The 16,026-nt window shown below is 32.2% G+C and overlaps 1 protein-coding gene across 1 annotated transcript in view; it reads left to right on the top strand.

Annotated features, from left to right (window-relative positions):
• PSPC1 (paraspeckle component 1) overlaps positions 1 to 14,032 on the top strand; it is a 72,744-nt gene extending 58,712 nt beyond the window's left edge. The window contains exons 7-9 of the mRNA XM_039256933.1: positions 7,794 to 7,851; positions 11,358 to 11,527; positions 13,537 to 14,032. Of these exons, the coding sequence (XP_039112864.1) occupies positions 7,794 to 7,851; positions 11,358 to 11,527; positions 13,537 to 13,722 (414 nt within the window). The 3' untranslated portion in view covers positions 13,723 to 14,032. The remainder of the gene's footprint in view (positions 1 to 7,793; positions 7,852 to 11,357; positions 11,528 to 13,536) is intronic.
• The last annotated feature ends 1,994 nt before the right edge of the window (positions 14,033 to 16,026 follow it).

The raw sequence follows: 16,026 nt of genomic DNA, 5'->3' as shown, positions 1-16,026 counted from the left end.
TCAGAAGGTAACTTCTTTATTTGGCCTATTTCTGGTTTTTCTCAATTCTGCTTTTAAAGAAGTGATATGCTTGTTATAGTAGTTTCTCTTATAAATGTGTATTTTAAATATCTGAATTTTATTTAGTTACCACTTAAATATTTTTACAATTACTATAATTGAACCTGTTGCTTTGCTTTATCTACTTAGGAAAACTATATAATTCATTAAAATTTTACAGCTGGTGATATACTACTAAGATTCTTGAATACCTAGTATCACACACAAAAAATTCCCCAGTAAATACGTACTTAATTCTTTATACATTGGAACACTTGTGCTTTTTTTGCTCCTTCCGCTGTGTTTTTCTGGTTAAGGTGTGGGTGATGAAATGCAAACCAGTTACCAGTTTTCTGTGAGCTTGAAAGGATATTACTAAAAATACTGTGTTTGTGTGGGAGCTGATACCATCATGGATGGTGTTTTTAAGAGTTCAAGTTAAATAACTAAATTAGAAGTGTAGATATTCCTCATTGATTTCTGTTTTTAAAAGCATCTCTTGGGGCTCCTGGGTGGCTTAGTCGGTTAAGCGTCCGACTTTCGCTTAGGTCATGATCTCTCGGTTTGTGTGTTTGAGCCCCGCGTCGGGCTCTGTGCTGACTGCCAGCTCGGAGCCTGGAGCCTGTTTTGGAGTCTGTGACTCCCTCTCTCTCTGACCCTCTCCTGCTCACGATGTCTCTCTCTCTCTCCTAGAAATAAGTAAAAAACATTAATAAAGAAAAGAAAAAGCATCTCTTTAGAGTTTGCCATGACAATTGAAAACCCATGATGATACTGATAATTTTGAAAGTATCCCTTAGATATGTGATTAAAAATATTCTCACCTGAATATAAATTTGTTTAAATATAAATTTACTCACTTTTGTCTTTTGATATATGTTGGGTTATATGTAATTAGATTTGATGAAAATCACTCTATTTATTAAAAAGTAGTGATTAAGTTTTGAATTTGACAGTGACACCAGAATAATCTTTTAAGGTACCTGAACCAGGCTTTAAAAATACATTGAATGAATTAAGATCCAGAGGTATGTCTTGAGGTTAATGAATACAGTGAGCTAAGAGTAAGTCCCCCTTTTTGTATTTGTTGTTTCATTTTATTCTGATTTTTGAAATTTAATAAATAATAGATTTTTATTTCTTGACTAAAATTTATAAATTTATATATGTAATTGGTTATTCAAAAAGAAACATTAAATTTTTTGATAGTTTTTATTTTTTATTAGTTTTTAAATACTTATTTAGTGAGAGAGAGAGCATGAGTTGGGGAGAGAGGCAGAGGGAAGAGAGAATCCGAAGCAGGCTCTGAGCCTGATACAGGGCTCGATCCTTTGAATTGTGCGATCACAACCTGAGCTGAAATCAAGAGTCGTGTGTTTAACTGACTGAGTCATCCCAGCGCCCCAAAGAGACTATTTTTTAGAGTAGTTTTAAATTCATAGCAGAATTGAGCTGAAGATAGGTATTTCCCATGTATCTCTTTCCTCCAACTTACATACAGAATCCTTCACTATCAAGTCGACACATCCTCATCACCCAAAAACCATAGGGTTCACTCTTTGTGTTGCACATTCTGTGGCTTTGGCAAATATGACATGTACCCATTGTTGACAGTACACAGAATAGTGTCATCATCCTAAAAATCCTATCTTCTGCCTATTCATTCCTCCCTCCTTCCAAATCAGGGCAACCACTGATTTGTTATTGTCTTTATAGTTTTGCCTTTCCCCGAGTGTTGTGTAGTTGGATTGTAATACATAGACTTTTCATACAGGCTCTTTGGTAATGAGCATCCTAGGTTACTCTGTGTCTTTCCATGGCTTGATAGCTCGTTCATTTTCAGTGCTAAGGAATGTTTCATTGTCTGGATGTACCACAGTTTGTTGATCCATTCACCTACTAAGGACATCTTGTTTGCTTTCAAGTTTTTGCAATTATGAATAAATTTAGTTGCTATTAACAATCCATTTGCAGGTTTTTGTGTGGTCATAAGTTTTCATCTTTGTGTACATACCAAGGAGTATGGTTGCTGGATTGTATGTATGTAAGAGTATTTTAGTTTTGTAAGAAACTGTTAAATTGTCTTCTAAAGTAAGTATGTCATTTATAATCCCAATCAGCATTAAATCAGAATTTCTATTTCTCTACATCCTTATCAGTGCTTCGTGTTGTCAGTGTTTAGGATTTTGGCCATTCTAATTGATGTGGTGTCTTAATGTTGTCTTAATTCCCTAATGATATATGGTGTAAAATTTCATTTTAACAATCGCATAACTGAAGAACATTTCTCCAGTATTCATGGGTGCAGATATCACAGAATGCATGTATTCAAATTGAGGGTGAAAAAATCACCATAAATTGTATTTATTGAAAGACTGTCTTATGTTACTTAAACACACCCCCCCCTTCCTTGTCTAGTAGTGAGTAACTAGTATGTATGGGAAATTACTGTTTTTAATTACTTGAAGTAGAAATTTTAAGTCTTCAAAGCATTCTCTGTTATGTGGGAAAGTTTGCATGCTATATCAGTGGAAACATGCCTTATATCCCTTTTTAGTTTAAAAATATCTTTATTAACAGTATTGTAACACTTTTTAAATGAGTGAATAATTTCTTAGCAAAGAGGCGTAGTGGTTATTTTTGTAATCTTATCCCTTTATACCTATTTTCTTAATATTTCATGTAACTGATTTTTGTTCCAGTTTTTATTTCCAAGTATGTTATGTGTGTTACATAGTATTTTAGATACTAATGGTTTCTGTTTATTTCTCCCTAAAAGTTTGACTAGCTATCTAATAATCTTATTATTCTTTTATGTAAACTTCTCCAGTGAAGGAAAAGATAGATTTCCAAGTGCTAAATGTAATTTATATTTAGGAATGTTTATGATAAAAAGATCTCGTTACTTTCCAAACTTAGAATTTTCTCTAGAATTATATATCATTTTGTAGATTTAAATGTTCCATATCAGTATTTTTACATCAAGAATTTTAGCATTTTCCTTATTAAGACATTGAACCTAAATGGTACATGGTGATCCTTGTCGGTCCCTAGAAGTTTCTTCAGATATGTATGTGAAAGATCTTTACAGTTTAAAGAATGATTATCTTTGTCATTCTAACAAGGATTTAGATAAAGGAGTGTTAGATGAAAACATTTTATCAGCTCAGTGTATTGTCTCAGTTGATACTTTGTTTTTATGTTGCTCACTGTTTTCTAAACCTTAGGCATATATTATAATTTATTTTAGTCTTATTTTTGTACTGTGTGACCTTTTAAATTTGGTTATATAAAAAAAGTAAAATACATTATCTTTAAATTTCACAGGTTGATATTCATAGCGTTAAAGTGTTAAAGGAAAAGATCCTATTCTACATAAAAATCATGTTTAGTTTATTCTGCTTATTAAATTCTCATGAACAAATACTGGCTGGAACTTAGCTTTTTGGTTTTGATGTCTTTTTACACTATTAAAAATTACTGAAGAGCCCTAAGATCTTTTGTTTAGGTTATGTCAGTGTTTATTACTGTATTAGAAATTAAGAGAGAAACTTGAAAGAAAGTGGGTTGCTGTGGGAACAGTAGCCTTATATTCCATTTTTGCAAATCTTGTTGATGTTCCACTTTAATGTGGTGGGAAGAGTGGTATTGTTTTATTGTTTTATAAATTTATTTGTCTGGCTTTATAGGAAATGGCTGGCTTCCCATATTTGCTTTTGCATTCCATTTATTGCAAAATGCTTTTTTGGTTAAAGTGCATGAAGGAAATCTGGCTTCACTTAGATAAATTAGTAAATGGTGATGAGTGTATTTTAACCTTTACAAATAATTGTGGATATTTTTGTTTAATTTTACAGTAACATTTGACAGTTTGCGTTGCGTTACAGTCTGTTGGGCTGCCTTAACTTTCTTTTTTAAAATTTTTAAATGTTTTTATTTCTGAGAGAGAGAGAGACAGCATGAGCAGGGGAGGGTCAGAGAGAGAGAGGGAGACACAGAATCTGAAACAGGCTCCAGGCTCTGAGCTAGCTGTCAGCACAGAGCCCGACGCGGGGCTTGAACCCACGAACCATGAGATGATGACCTGAGCCGATGTCGGAGGCTTAACTGACTTAGCTACCCAGGCGCCTCAGAACCACCCATTTTCAGAATGTAAGCAGAAATGCTTTACATATATGTCCTGTTTTGTTGCATAGATTATTAAAAAGGCATGTAATGATTAAATAATTTTAACGCTTCAGTTAGGTATTCATAGTTTAAAATTTAAAACTGCCATTTGTATTGAAGAATACAATGATAGTTACTAGTAAAAATTGAATGTAAGTACCTTGGTTTGTGCTAAACGTTTTTGCATGTCCTTGCTTTTGCATCATCTACACAATAGTTGAAAAGCCCAATTAGATCATAGTCTAACTATGTTCTAATGATTATTTTTTATTATTTACTTTTATTTTTTAATGTATATCCACGTTAGTGTATATGTTCTAGTATTTAGTAAGACATGAAGAAGTTTTGAATGTGTGCTTCCTGAAAAAGTCTTGCAGACCCAGTACTCCCATTAACCACACTTTGAAATCCACTGTTTTAATGGAATGCTGCTTTGATAGGTGGTTCTGGAAATTAGTCATATTTTACTTACTTTTTTGGTCACTTGTGAATTTAAGCACTGTTCAATGATAGGCTCAGGAATACAAACATAGAATTCTTTAATGGAAAGACACAACTTCTTATGAATATAGGACAAATTAAAAACCTTGCCATTTTTTAGTCTTTGGTGGAATCCTTGAAAAAAATGAAGGTGCTTTGTGAAGGTGAATACTTTATGAACTCTTATTTTGGCAGAATTTCATAGGTCAGTTCAGACTAGAGTAAGTTATTTAACAGTGCTGTGCCTCAGTTTTATGATCTCTAAAATCAGATAAAAGTAGACCTGTTTTATAGGGCTTTTGAAGAGTAATTGAGTTAATTAAACCAAATTTTTATCATAGTTTTATTATCTTATTGCAGTGCAGTCTTTCAGAATTTAGTTTACGTATGAGTTGTTTCAAGTTAAACTAATTTTTGGTAAAGTGATAAAGCATTAAAATTTGTATTCCAGAAATATCATATATATATATATATTATGCACCAGTTCTAATTTCAAATATTAGAATTCATAGAGTGAGGATTTTGTGTATTGCCTTTTGGATGGGTACATAGTTAACAGTGAATTTCAAGTGTTTCTCCTTACTGATATTTGGAAAATCAAGTTAAAATGAGAAGTACTGTCTTAATTTTCATTGCTTAACCTACCCTTAATTATAATCTGACTCGTGTAGTTTACTAGAAATAAGTAGCAGTGGATATTTAGAAAATAACAGTAACCTTAAGATATGACCCTATAGGAAGCTGAAAAGTTCTTTTGCTCCTTCTAAAATAGTTTAAAAATAATCTATCATCTAATTATACCATTTCATTTTATTAATCTTATGTGTGAAGCTGTATAAAATAGTACTTTAAAGAAACTGTCAACAGTACTAAGTAGTATATATTTAGTGAAAAATGCTCTAATATATATATTGGTGTTTTTGCATAGTGATAGGCTACATTAGCATGGATTATTGTAAGACATCCTGATTATCTCATTTAAAGAAAGACAGTATAGAACTGGAACCAGTGTCTAATAAAGCATCAGAAAGGGAACATTAATGGCTACTGTTGAATAATTGACTTAAAATCATAAATCTAGGAGCGCCTGGTTGGCTCAGTCAGTAGAGTATGTGACTCTTGATCTTGAGGTCATGAGTTCGAGCCCCACACTGGGTGTAGAGAATAGTTAGTTAATAAAAGCTTTTTTGAAAAACTGTAAATCTCTGTAGTATATTAATCTCTCCAAAATTCTTTTAATGAAGGAAATGAAATAGAATAAGAACAATTTTCTAAAAGTACTTTGTGAATTATAAAGCTAAACATTGTTATTTTGGAAAGTGATAGGTAAAGCTGAAATTGTAAGGAGATAATAAAAAAGTTGTTCCCCTCCTTGCTCCTCCTTGCATCACAGACATCCAGTTAGCATGTCAGGATTTATAAGGGAGATTTGAAAAAGTCTCAATCAGTAAGACTATCATAATTACCATTTTAGTGGTTAGATATTGCATTCCTCATCTTTAATAGTTAAAGGCAAATCCAAAAGTAAAAACACACATTAAGCCCTCATTCCGGAAAAATGTCATGATCAAAAAAAATCCATGTATTTTATTGTGGTGGTGAAATAGAACCAGCTTTTCAATAACCAGTATCTGCTGTAACTAATACCTGGAAGAGTTTGGGTATGCTGCAGCAGTCCACATTTCGGTGATGAAATGACAGCTTGGTTTGATTTATTGATGATAGTAGTACATATGATCATCAAATAATATTTTCCACAGAACTTCATCAGAAATCCATTCTATAAAATAGTCTAGCTCTTTTGCTAGTCAGTAGTGTCCATCACTAGCCAAAAGTTTTATGAGAAGAAACAATTTTGTTTTTTGGAAAGTTTAGAAAACCTAGCTTTGAGACAGATTTGGGATTTACATTTTCTAAGTAATATGATAAAACATTTCTTCATGATGCTGTGTAAGTAATGTTTTTCTTGTAACACAGCTTCAAAGTGGTTTTTTTTTTTTTTTTTTAAATGCATGTCTATTAGGTTAGATTTGGGCAGTTGATTTGCTGCTTAATGGCATTATCTACCATAGGCCTTTTAAAAAATTATTTTTAGCTTCTATAGGTGCTTTCACTGGTATTTTGTATTACTAAGGAATTTTAAGCACATTTTAATAAAATTGCTTTTAAATCGTAAAAATTATGCTTTTTAAAGATGTAGACATTGCTACAGTTGTCTTAGAATATGTTTTAAGATTTAACAGTGATTTGGTAGTGGAAAAGATCATTAAATACTAGTGCAAATTTCAGTCACAGTATGTTGAGTAATTTCACCTAGAAATTTTATTGAAGTTAATTCTATATAACTACTGTTAGTAAATAAAGTTTTTTAGAAACAGTTGAATTTTACTGGAATTAAAACATTTTGTCATTTGCATGACCTTTTGCATCACTTTTAACCTTAGCATTTTGTTTCAGAACTTGACCACTGTGTAATAACACTTTTATTTAGATTTCCAAAACGGACGCAGTGCTGTGTTGAATTTTTAATAATTGTTTGTGTGTTGGAGAGATTTTCATGGCCTAATCTATAGGTCATATCTTGGGTGAAACAGTGCTTGAGTATTTGAATAAAAGTGCAGGTGTGTTTTATAGTATTTCTAAAATGAAAATTGTCTATAACTTAATTTTAAGCTTAGTGCCCACAGCTGTTTGTGTTGGATGTTTGAATACATTTGAATATAAAAGGGGTAATGATCATTTCTGTTTTAAGACTTAAGTGACATGGGAGGAAAGGTAATGGGCTCTGGTGGTTATTAATGCTAGATTTTTCTTTTTTTGGAATCTAGCCATGTGTCTTTGAGCTATTGAAATAAGAACATTAAAACATCTGTGGTAGAATGTGTGTATCTGACAGTATTATCTAGCAGTATAAACAGTGCTCTAAAGCATATCGTACCTGGGAGAAGAAAGTTTCTTTTCAGTGTTATTAAATAAGTGATGTTGGAAAAATTTATTTTTTTAATGGAAAGTGATGTCCCAATTGATTCTTTTCTTTCTGATTTTAGATGGGAAATGTAAAGTCATAAGATCGATAGGTTGACTGTGACAACTATGCTTACTTACAGAGAGAACAGGAAATGAGAATGGGTGATATGGGTCCCCGTGGAGCAATAAACATGGGAGGTAGGGATTTGAAGCAAAAGCCTTTTGTAACTTGTAATTCTTTGGGGAACTGTACGTGCTGTTTGTGGTATCTACAGATCAGTAACAATCTAAAATTTGGAACCAACATTTATAATGGTTAAATCTCATATATTTAGTAATTTTTTAAAAAGTACATTAAAAGTAATATGCCTAAAAAGACCATTTTCATTTTGTTTACTTGATGGCTAAAGGGTATATTAAACTTTAATAGATAAAATGAAAGAAACCTGTAACCAGGTTTTGATACAGCCTGAAACTGGTTCAGTCATTAATTACGTGGTGGAATGCAGCTATGTTGCATTTTTTAAAAATCAAATTTCATTCTTTCAAATTGGCTTTTTTACCTTAGAAATCAAAAGTTCCTGAGTTTGTAGTGTCTTTAAACTTTTTCAAAGTATAAATTTCTCTTGGTAAGGTGACCGTTTGTGTAACTGGAGTTATTTTTACTCATTTTACTGAATGTTTAACTTACTTTGCCGTGTCCTTTGATTTTATGCACAGAAGTACATTGTTTAAAGGTATCTGTGACATGTTTAGGAAATGAGGTGTGTCGTATACATTTAGGCTAACTCCTATCTTTAGAGTTGATGTAAAGGTTTTAAGAAAGTGCCTGCCTTAGCATGTCTCCTAGTGAGGGTTACTGTATCAAATGACTAAGGTGAAGGGAAATAAGTGTGGGATGCTTTGTAGGTCTTTTTAAATTTGAGATGTCATACATTTAAAAATTAGATAAAATTTTTTATATGTTCATTTCATATTGTCCCACAGAAGCTGTCATGAAATTAAATCTTTACATAACATAATGTGAAGATTATATTACTGTATAACATATACACCCACTGAGAAAATCCAGATTGTACTTCGAATATGTGGTGTATAAAGAAAATCTTAAAGCATCTAATATCTGGAATGAGCTTTTTCTGTGATCAGTCTTTTCCCCCTTACTTCTCATGCCTGTTTCTTTACTACTTGCAGTTAAATCATCTAAAATTGTTTATTGCTGTTTACTTGGTCACTTTTCTTACCTCCCAGTAAGAAGTTACTGAGCATTTCTGGTCTACAAAGGAAGCATGAAACATTGCCCTTACTTTATTGTGAAGTTAGCTACGATGGATACATGAAATAATTAGTGAACATAGAATACAGAAGTTCTTCAGGCTTAGTTCTAGTAAATAAATTCTGGAGGCAGAGTTGTATACAAGAAGTTCAATTTTAAGTTTTTTTCAAAGTAAACCATAGAAGGTGTATAATATAGTCCAGGAGGTTTTAAGGGTTATAAGTGTGAGATTATGGATTGTAGGCACCTTGAAATCCCATTATAATTATTAACTTGTCATTAATACAGAAACTAATGAATTATTTCCAGTGTGCAGAGACCCTGAAAACATTCTGGTTGCTTAAATAGCAACTTTATCAGAAGAATAATTAAAAAATATTTTTAGATTACTTACTAAGAACTTAAGGGAATTCAAGTTTTTTAGGGCATTTTATTTTACCATTGATCCATATTACAGTCGAGTACTTTCTTAACTCTTGTAAAATCCAGTCCACTTAATTTTCTCCATTTAACATTTCATTCAGTCTGAGACTTTATCCTAATGGTTTACTTAAGTTATGAACCATTATCATGCATTTGAATGTTACTGTTGAATCAATAAATTGTTATGTCCTATCAAGTTATGTTAATGGATTGTGGAAGTAGACTTTTGGGTGTATCACCAGTGTGTTTATCAAGAGAATCACAGATTATAAAACTGCTTTTTAGGGAACCAGATAATTCTAAGAACATTTCTTAGATCTCTAAATTTGGTTTAACTGTAGCTGTATGAGAGAAAGTTTAATTACTAGAAATAATACTCTACAGATAGCTAGAAATGTTACTTTGATTTTTTTATTGTACCCATAGTTTTATAGCTAGATTTGAATTTTACAAGTGTTACAATTACATTTTATTAAAAGAGAAGTAAACCTAGTCCTTCTGATCTGTTCTTCTAGGGAAAGCTAATAAGATTCCTTACAGATAATGTCTCCATTCTTCCTCAATTCCATGTGAGAGATGTTGTGGAAATCTTTTCTTAATTTAATTTTTCTAAAAGTTTTTTTTTTAAAGATTTATTCATTTTTCAGAGACAAAGTGTGGGGTAGGGGCAGAGAGAGGGGGAGACACAGAATCTGAAGCAGCTCCAGGCTCTGAGCTGTCAGCACAGAGCCCGACGCGGGGCTCGAACTCATGGATTGTGAGTTTATGACCTGAGCTGAAGTCAGCCACTTAATTGACTGAGCCGCGCAGATGCCCCAAGATGTGGAATTCTGCTATGCTAAGGGAATAGAAATATTCTTGGATAGTTACAGATTTATCAGCAAGAACATTTTGGGATTAAGGAAATAATCTTCCCCGTGAAGTGGCTAGGTTCCTGGGGGTTGAATTGAGAGTCAGTAGCATATTGCCACGGACAAGTAGGGAGTAAGACTTTTTCCTCTCAGCTGCTCCCTGGGCTTAGTCATATGTACAATTTCAGCTGCCTTAAGATACTGTGTTAGAGTTGTGGGTTTGAATGACAATGTCAACTCCTGTTACAATGTGTTTTTGAGAAATTGAGTTCTAAGTGTCTTAAAATTGACCTATCGAAAGAAATACTAGAAGAAAAGTCTTTAAGTTAGAGTCAGTATTTGTTACGAACTTTTGATGAAAAAAAAGTATGAGTACTTTAACAAAATTCAAAGAAGATACCTAAAAATGTTGTATTTGAGACATTGTAATTAGAGTAATTACAGTTCAACCATTATTGCAATTAACATGAGGCCAGGTGGATATCTTTTTGATTTAAAAAAAAATTTGAAGTATATCTAATTGTCCCTATTTCCAGAATTTTAGGATGTCGAGAAAATTTGGATAGCTCTATTAATATTTTATCTATATTTGGTTGTAGTTGTTTTTTAAAAATAAGCTTTCTCACGATGAGCCTTTTAGTTTTTGTTGTTTAGAATCCCTATTTCTGCATAAAGTTAAAGAAACAGTATTTTCTATAATTTTGGAATATATTCAGTAACTTACATAAAAATAAAGAAGTCAATATTGGTGAACTTTATATATTTATTTGTAGTTTCCAAAGTGCTAATTCTTTGCTGTTAATTTAAGCTTGTAGAGTATAGTCACCATTGTAAGGGAGTACTTGGTTAAAAAGCAGACTATAGCAAATAATACTCATTTTTTTAAATAAAAAGTTTCAAGCCTTGACAGTCTCAAATGTCCTAAAATAATTGATAGTTGTCTCACTTGTTTTATGTACATTTGATTTGGGGATGAAAATCTATAGTGTAGGTAGTAATGCACCGTTACAGAGTAGATTATTGAGTATCCATTCTCCAAGAAGGAAACTGATTTTGATAATAGTCTTTGTATGTAGTTTGCATAAGTATTGTTAAATTTTTAATATTTACTAAACTAAGATAGGACAGCTCTAAGTATAGATTGTTTTGCGTAGATGCATTTAGCCCAGCACCTGCTGGTAACCAAGGTCCTCCTCCAATGATGGGTATGAATATGAACAACAGAGGAACTATACCTGGCCCACCAATGGGTCCTGGTCCTGCCATGGGACCAGAAGGAGCTGCAAATATGGGAACTCCAATGATGCCAGATAATGGAGCAGTGGTAATGTATCATCAACATTATTTTGATTATATTCAATAATATATACTTTTCTGCCCCAAAGATAACTTCACACTTAACATAATTTGGCATCATTTATTTTGGCGGTAAAGATCAGTATCCACGGAAGGAAAAGTAATTTTGTGGAGTTACATGTTGACTTATGAGAGGCAATTTTTAAATCTCAGAAGAATTAGGATTACCAATCATGGCATGCTTTTGTACTCAAGTATATGGCAAATACACATTTTAATTATAGTTATTTTTATATTGCTTTCAGTTTGTATCCACCTCCTACCAGTATTCAGTGAGAAGGTCAAGACTTTAAGATTGTGTTCTTTTCCTGTGTGGACTCCTTACCTTTGGTGGGGAATAAAACTTCAGTATGTGTGAAAACACAATTTTCTGTAAATATTTTTTAATGAAAGATCACTTATGATTAATTTCAGAAAGTTTAGAACTATAAAATAATATACTTTGAGGTTGTAAAATATATTTTAAATTTACATTTTGCAATCTTTTTATAGGATTACTAATTAATATTTGTTATAAAACTTAAAGTAAAAAGTTTTATGTGTTGGTTTGAGAGTGTGAAGATATCTTTGTGTGGGTTAATTATAAAAGCAAAATTTTCCAGTAGTAGTTATTATTTTATTTGAGTATCAGTAGCAAGACTGATAACTTTTCTCATTTTAAGTCTGTCACTATTTAAATGAGGCTTTTGGTTGGCAAAACATTTTTCCATTTGGGTTTTGTTAATGATTGTTCTAAGTAACATTTAGTAAAGGAAAATTGATTCTATAGTTTGGAAGGCAGTTTTGTTTCAGAACTACCACAGCAAGTGTTAAGGCGCCATTGCTGCTAAGAAAGAAAGCACTGCAGTTAAATTAAGATGTGCCATCGGCTCTAAGTCCATACTGATTTCAGAGAGGCTAAAAGCAAATGGGCGTCTTGGAATGGATGGATACAGTGTTTCATCAGTTTTAAATTTATTTACTTTAAATGCAGATCTTTAAAATTTTTGGAAAAATTGGTCATGGTAACAGTTTTTTATTTTAATGAGTATACATAGAGAGAAAAGCAGTGCCATAATATCTACTATTATCAAATGGCGCATATTAGTATATTTGTTTCCTTCTCTGGAGGGTTTATTTTACAGTAAAATGTCTGAAAGTTAGTAAAAACTTTGACTGCTTTGGATAAGTTTTGTGTAGCATATCAGTAGTAACTTAAAGTAATATTAACTGCCCGTTTTCCCACCCTTCCTCCTGAAATTGTAACCTTTATTTAAATGTCACCTCTGACTTTTTTTCACAGTGACATTTTACTACTGCATATAGGGAGTTCTGTTCAACGTTTGAGATTAACATATGTGGTTATTAATGTAAAGTTTTCCAAAGCAAAGGATTCAGATATTTAATTGTGCTACTAGTATACGTGTTAATAAGTTGTCAATTTTAAAGAAAACTATATTTTCCCGTTAATAGTCTTTCTGGAAAAATACCCGAAAAGTTTCAAGAATGAACAACTCTTTGTGTGATTGTGCTAGTACTTTGTATGTTAAAAACATTGCTGTTGAAATTTTTAAGATGTTTATACTTTTTCAATGTGATGCTGCTCCCCAGTTTTATTTCTTTGAGTTTCAAAAAAACGTGTTTTTTATTACACAGCTCAGTTATATGCTGTATAAACTTAAAAAAAAAAAAAAAAGATTAGAACAATACTGTAATACTGAATAGGTTTAAAATGGCATTCTCTTCTTATTTTTTTTTTCCCATGAAATTGGGGCATAGCATTAGCAATATGTTACTCTTCAGATGCTTTATTTATTTATTTTTTTAACGTAGTAACTAATTGAATTGCTCCTTTCTTCCTTCTATGTGTGATCCTGATTCTGCTGGACTTTCTGCTGAACTTCATGACACCACCACTTGGGATTTTGCCAATTTTTCTTGTCACTTAATATTTGGCGTGTTCCAAATGGACTTCATATTTATTATGTGGTATTATAGCATAATGATAGATTTCAACAAGGACCACCATCTCAGATGGGCTCACCTATGGGGAGTAGAGCAGGTTCTGAAACTCCTCAAGCACCAATGAGTGGTGTAGGTCCTGTTAGTGGTGGTCCTGGTGGATTTGGTAGAGGAAGCCAAGGGGGCAACTTCGAAGGCCCTAATAAGCGTCGTAGATATTAAACATTCCTCCATTCCTGGCTACTTAGAGAAAAAAACCTCCATGGTATGCCTTTACACTTTTACCTGTTACCTGGAAGAAATGGTTTTATTGTTAATGTATGTAGTCTTTAAAGTTTTTCTTTTGTAAAACCTGAGGTTTTTGTATTTTCCTTTATTCATACATAAGCTTTGTAGATTAGAATGGTGATGATGCTCATCATTGTGAATGTTAAAATGTGTTTGTGACTTTAGCTGAATATAAATACGCCATAGAACTGTGAAGTCTATGTAGTTACCTAATCTCAATAAATAAATCATTTTGGATAATTTACAAATGTATTAGTATTCTCTCATAGTTTTACTAAACTTTGCTGTAACAGTAGTACTTTGGTTGCTTTAATTAATTCTAGCCATTTAAAAATGAAGATGATTTTCTGCTTTTTAGTTTGTGCAAGTAGCACTGAAGATAGAAGCTTAGTGAAAGCTAATGTCAATAAGGGGTAGATAGAATAGTATATTGGGGCAGGGTGGGGAGGGGAGTTTACATTTGTATAAACCATTGATGTTCTTTCTGTGAAATCAGAGTTGCTGTCTACATTTCATATAGATTCTGAATATTCAAATCTGAGAAGGAATATTAAGGATATCTTTGTCCTGTGCTGATTTTTTCAAATAAATCTTTTGAATCTTGGAAAAAACAAACTGTTTGGAGGCAAATCTCTTTTGCTTATAAAATATTGTTTATTTTTAACCTTATCTGCCATTATTTGATGTCAGTATCTAGATCTTACCCTTTAAATTTCCTTACAATCAAACAGTACTGTGAGGTTGGATGTTACATGAGGATTTGATGTGATTTAGAAGAAACTAGGCATTTCTTGAGAACGTTGTTTTATAGAAGTACACAAGATGGATTAACTGCAGTGTAAATATCTTCCCATAGTTGGGTAAGTTTCTCCAGTAAAACTTGTCTGACAGGCTAGTTGTGTTTGTTTCCAAGGAACACAGTTCAAGTGATGATGGGGCGAGGGGGAAGAAAATAGGGAATTAATTTGAGAATGTGGCTAACTAAGGTCATTGGAATAGGATTAGATCCCTGTAGTTTGATTTTCAGTACTAGGGAGAAACTGATTTTATCACATTATAATTGTTCTAAAACAAAGTCCTTGCTGTATTTAAAATTTTGCATGTTAGCCATGTTTAATTTAAAATTACATTTCAGGAATTAATATTCACCTTAAACCACAAATTGAATGCATCAATGCATTGTTATGCCATTGATCGTAACATAGTTTTTTTCACATAACATTTCAGTGTGTTACCGTATCATGCTTTTAGCATTTTCATGAAGAATAATGTGTTATTTTGAAATGAATAGTTTGTAAATATTAGCTCATTTTTGCATGGTATATGTTTATGCTGGAAAGCATACTTTGGAAAAAAATAAATTTGCTAGTTTAAAATGTTACACAAAAGCAATTGCATATAAAGCAAAACTGAGATTCATTCTTTTGTAACAGTGAAAATTTTCTTGTGTACTATTTCACATTCTGTTTTTTAGACAGCATTATGGATGGAATTATTTTCTAAACTTTGTGGTATATGTAGGCTTTTGTTTTTGGCAAATTTTTGAAAACAATTTGGAGATTATAAAATAATTGTTAAAGGCTATTCTCATCAAATTTTCCATGTACGTGAGTTGGCAGGGAGTGGAATTAATTTATTAATTAGAGTGTAGGGAGTTTTAACATTAACCATAATTTTTAAATGGTATCTGTTGCACCTAAATATACTTTTCCCATCATCTATATTTTTATCCATATAATCCTTAGGTAATTTCTTGCACTGAATTTTGCTTCAGAGGTGAATTTTAGTGGGAAAAGCTTGATCCTTAGATGTTAATACCAAGCTGTCTTTGGCCAAGGTTGTGAAATTCTGTAACATTGATTCAAGAACATTTGAAAGCCAGTGCACAAAGTGATGTCCTAATCTTGTGAACATTCTAGTGTCCGGCTCAGCTCTGGCTCCAAGAACAGAGTTCTACACAGCCTTTTCCCTGCATCAAGAAAATCTTTGTTCCAGTACTTACCAAGTTTACTCTGGGAACAGTCAGCTTCTGAGTGACAGTCAAGTGGAGCGTCTGTGAACTTCTAGTTACTCAGTTTTTAGTGTTTTCGTATAAACAACTTTGTGGCTGGTTCACTCACTATTTTTTCTTGTAAATTAGCATACATACCAGGGAAGATATTTTAATGTCATTTGCTTAAAAGCAGTAGATATAAAAATAAATAATAGTATTAGCTTTTAAAAATAAGTGTGAATTTG

Source organism: Hyaena hyaena, unplaced genomic scaffold (assembly GCF_003009895.1).
Source record: "Hyaena hyaena isolate Hyena2069 unplaced genomic scaffold, ASM300989v1 scaffold_602, whole genome shotgun sequence".
Taxonomy (NCBI): Eukaryota; Metazoa; Chordata; class Mammalia; order Carnivora; family Hyaenidae; genus Hyaena; species Hyaena hyaena.
Note: the sequence above shows the minus strand (reverse complement) of the source record. Positions and strands in the feature narration are given on the sequence as shown.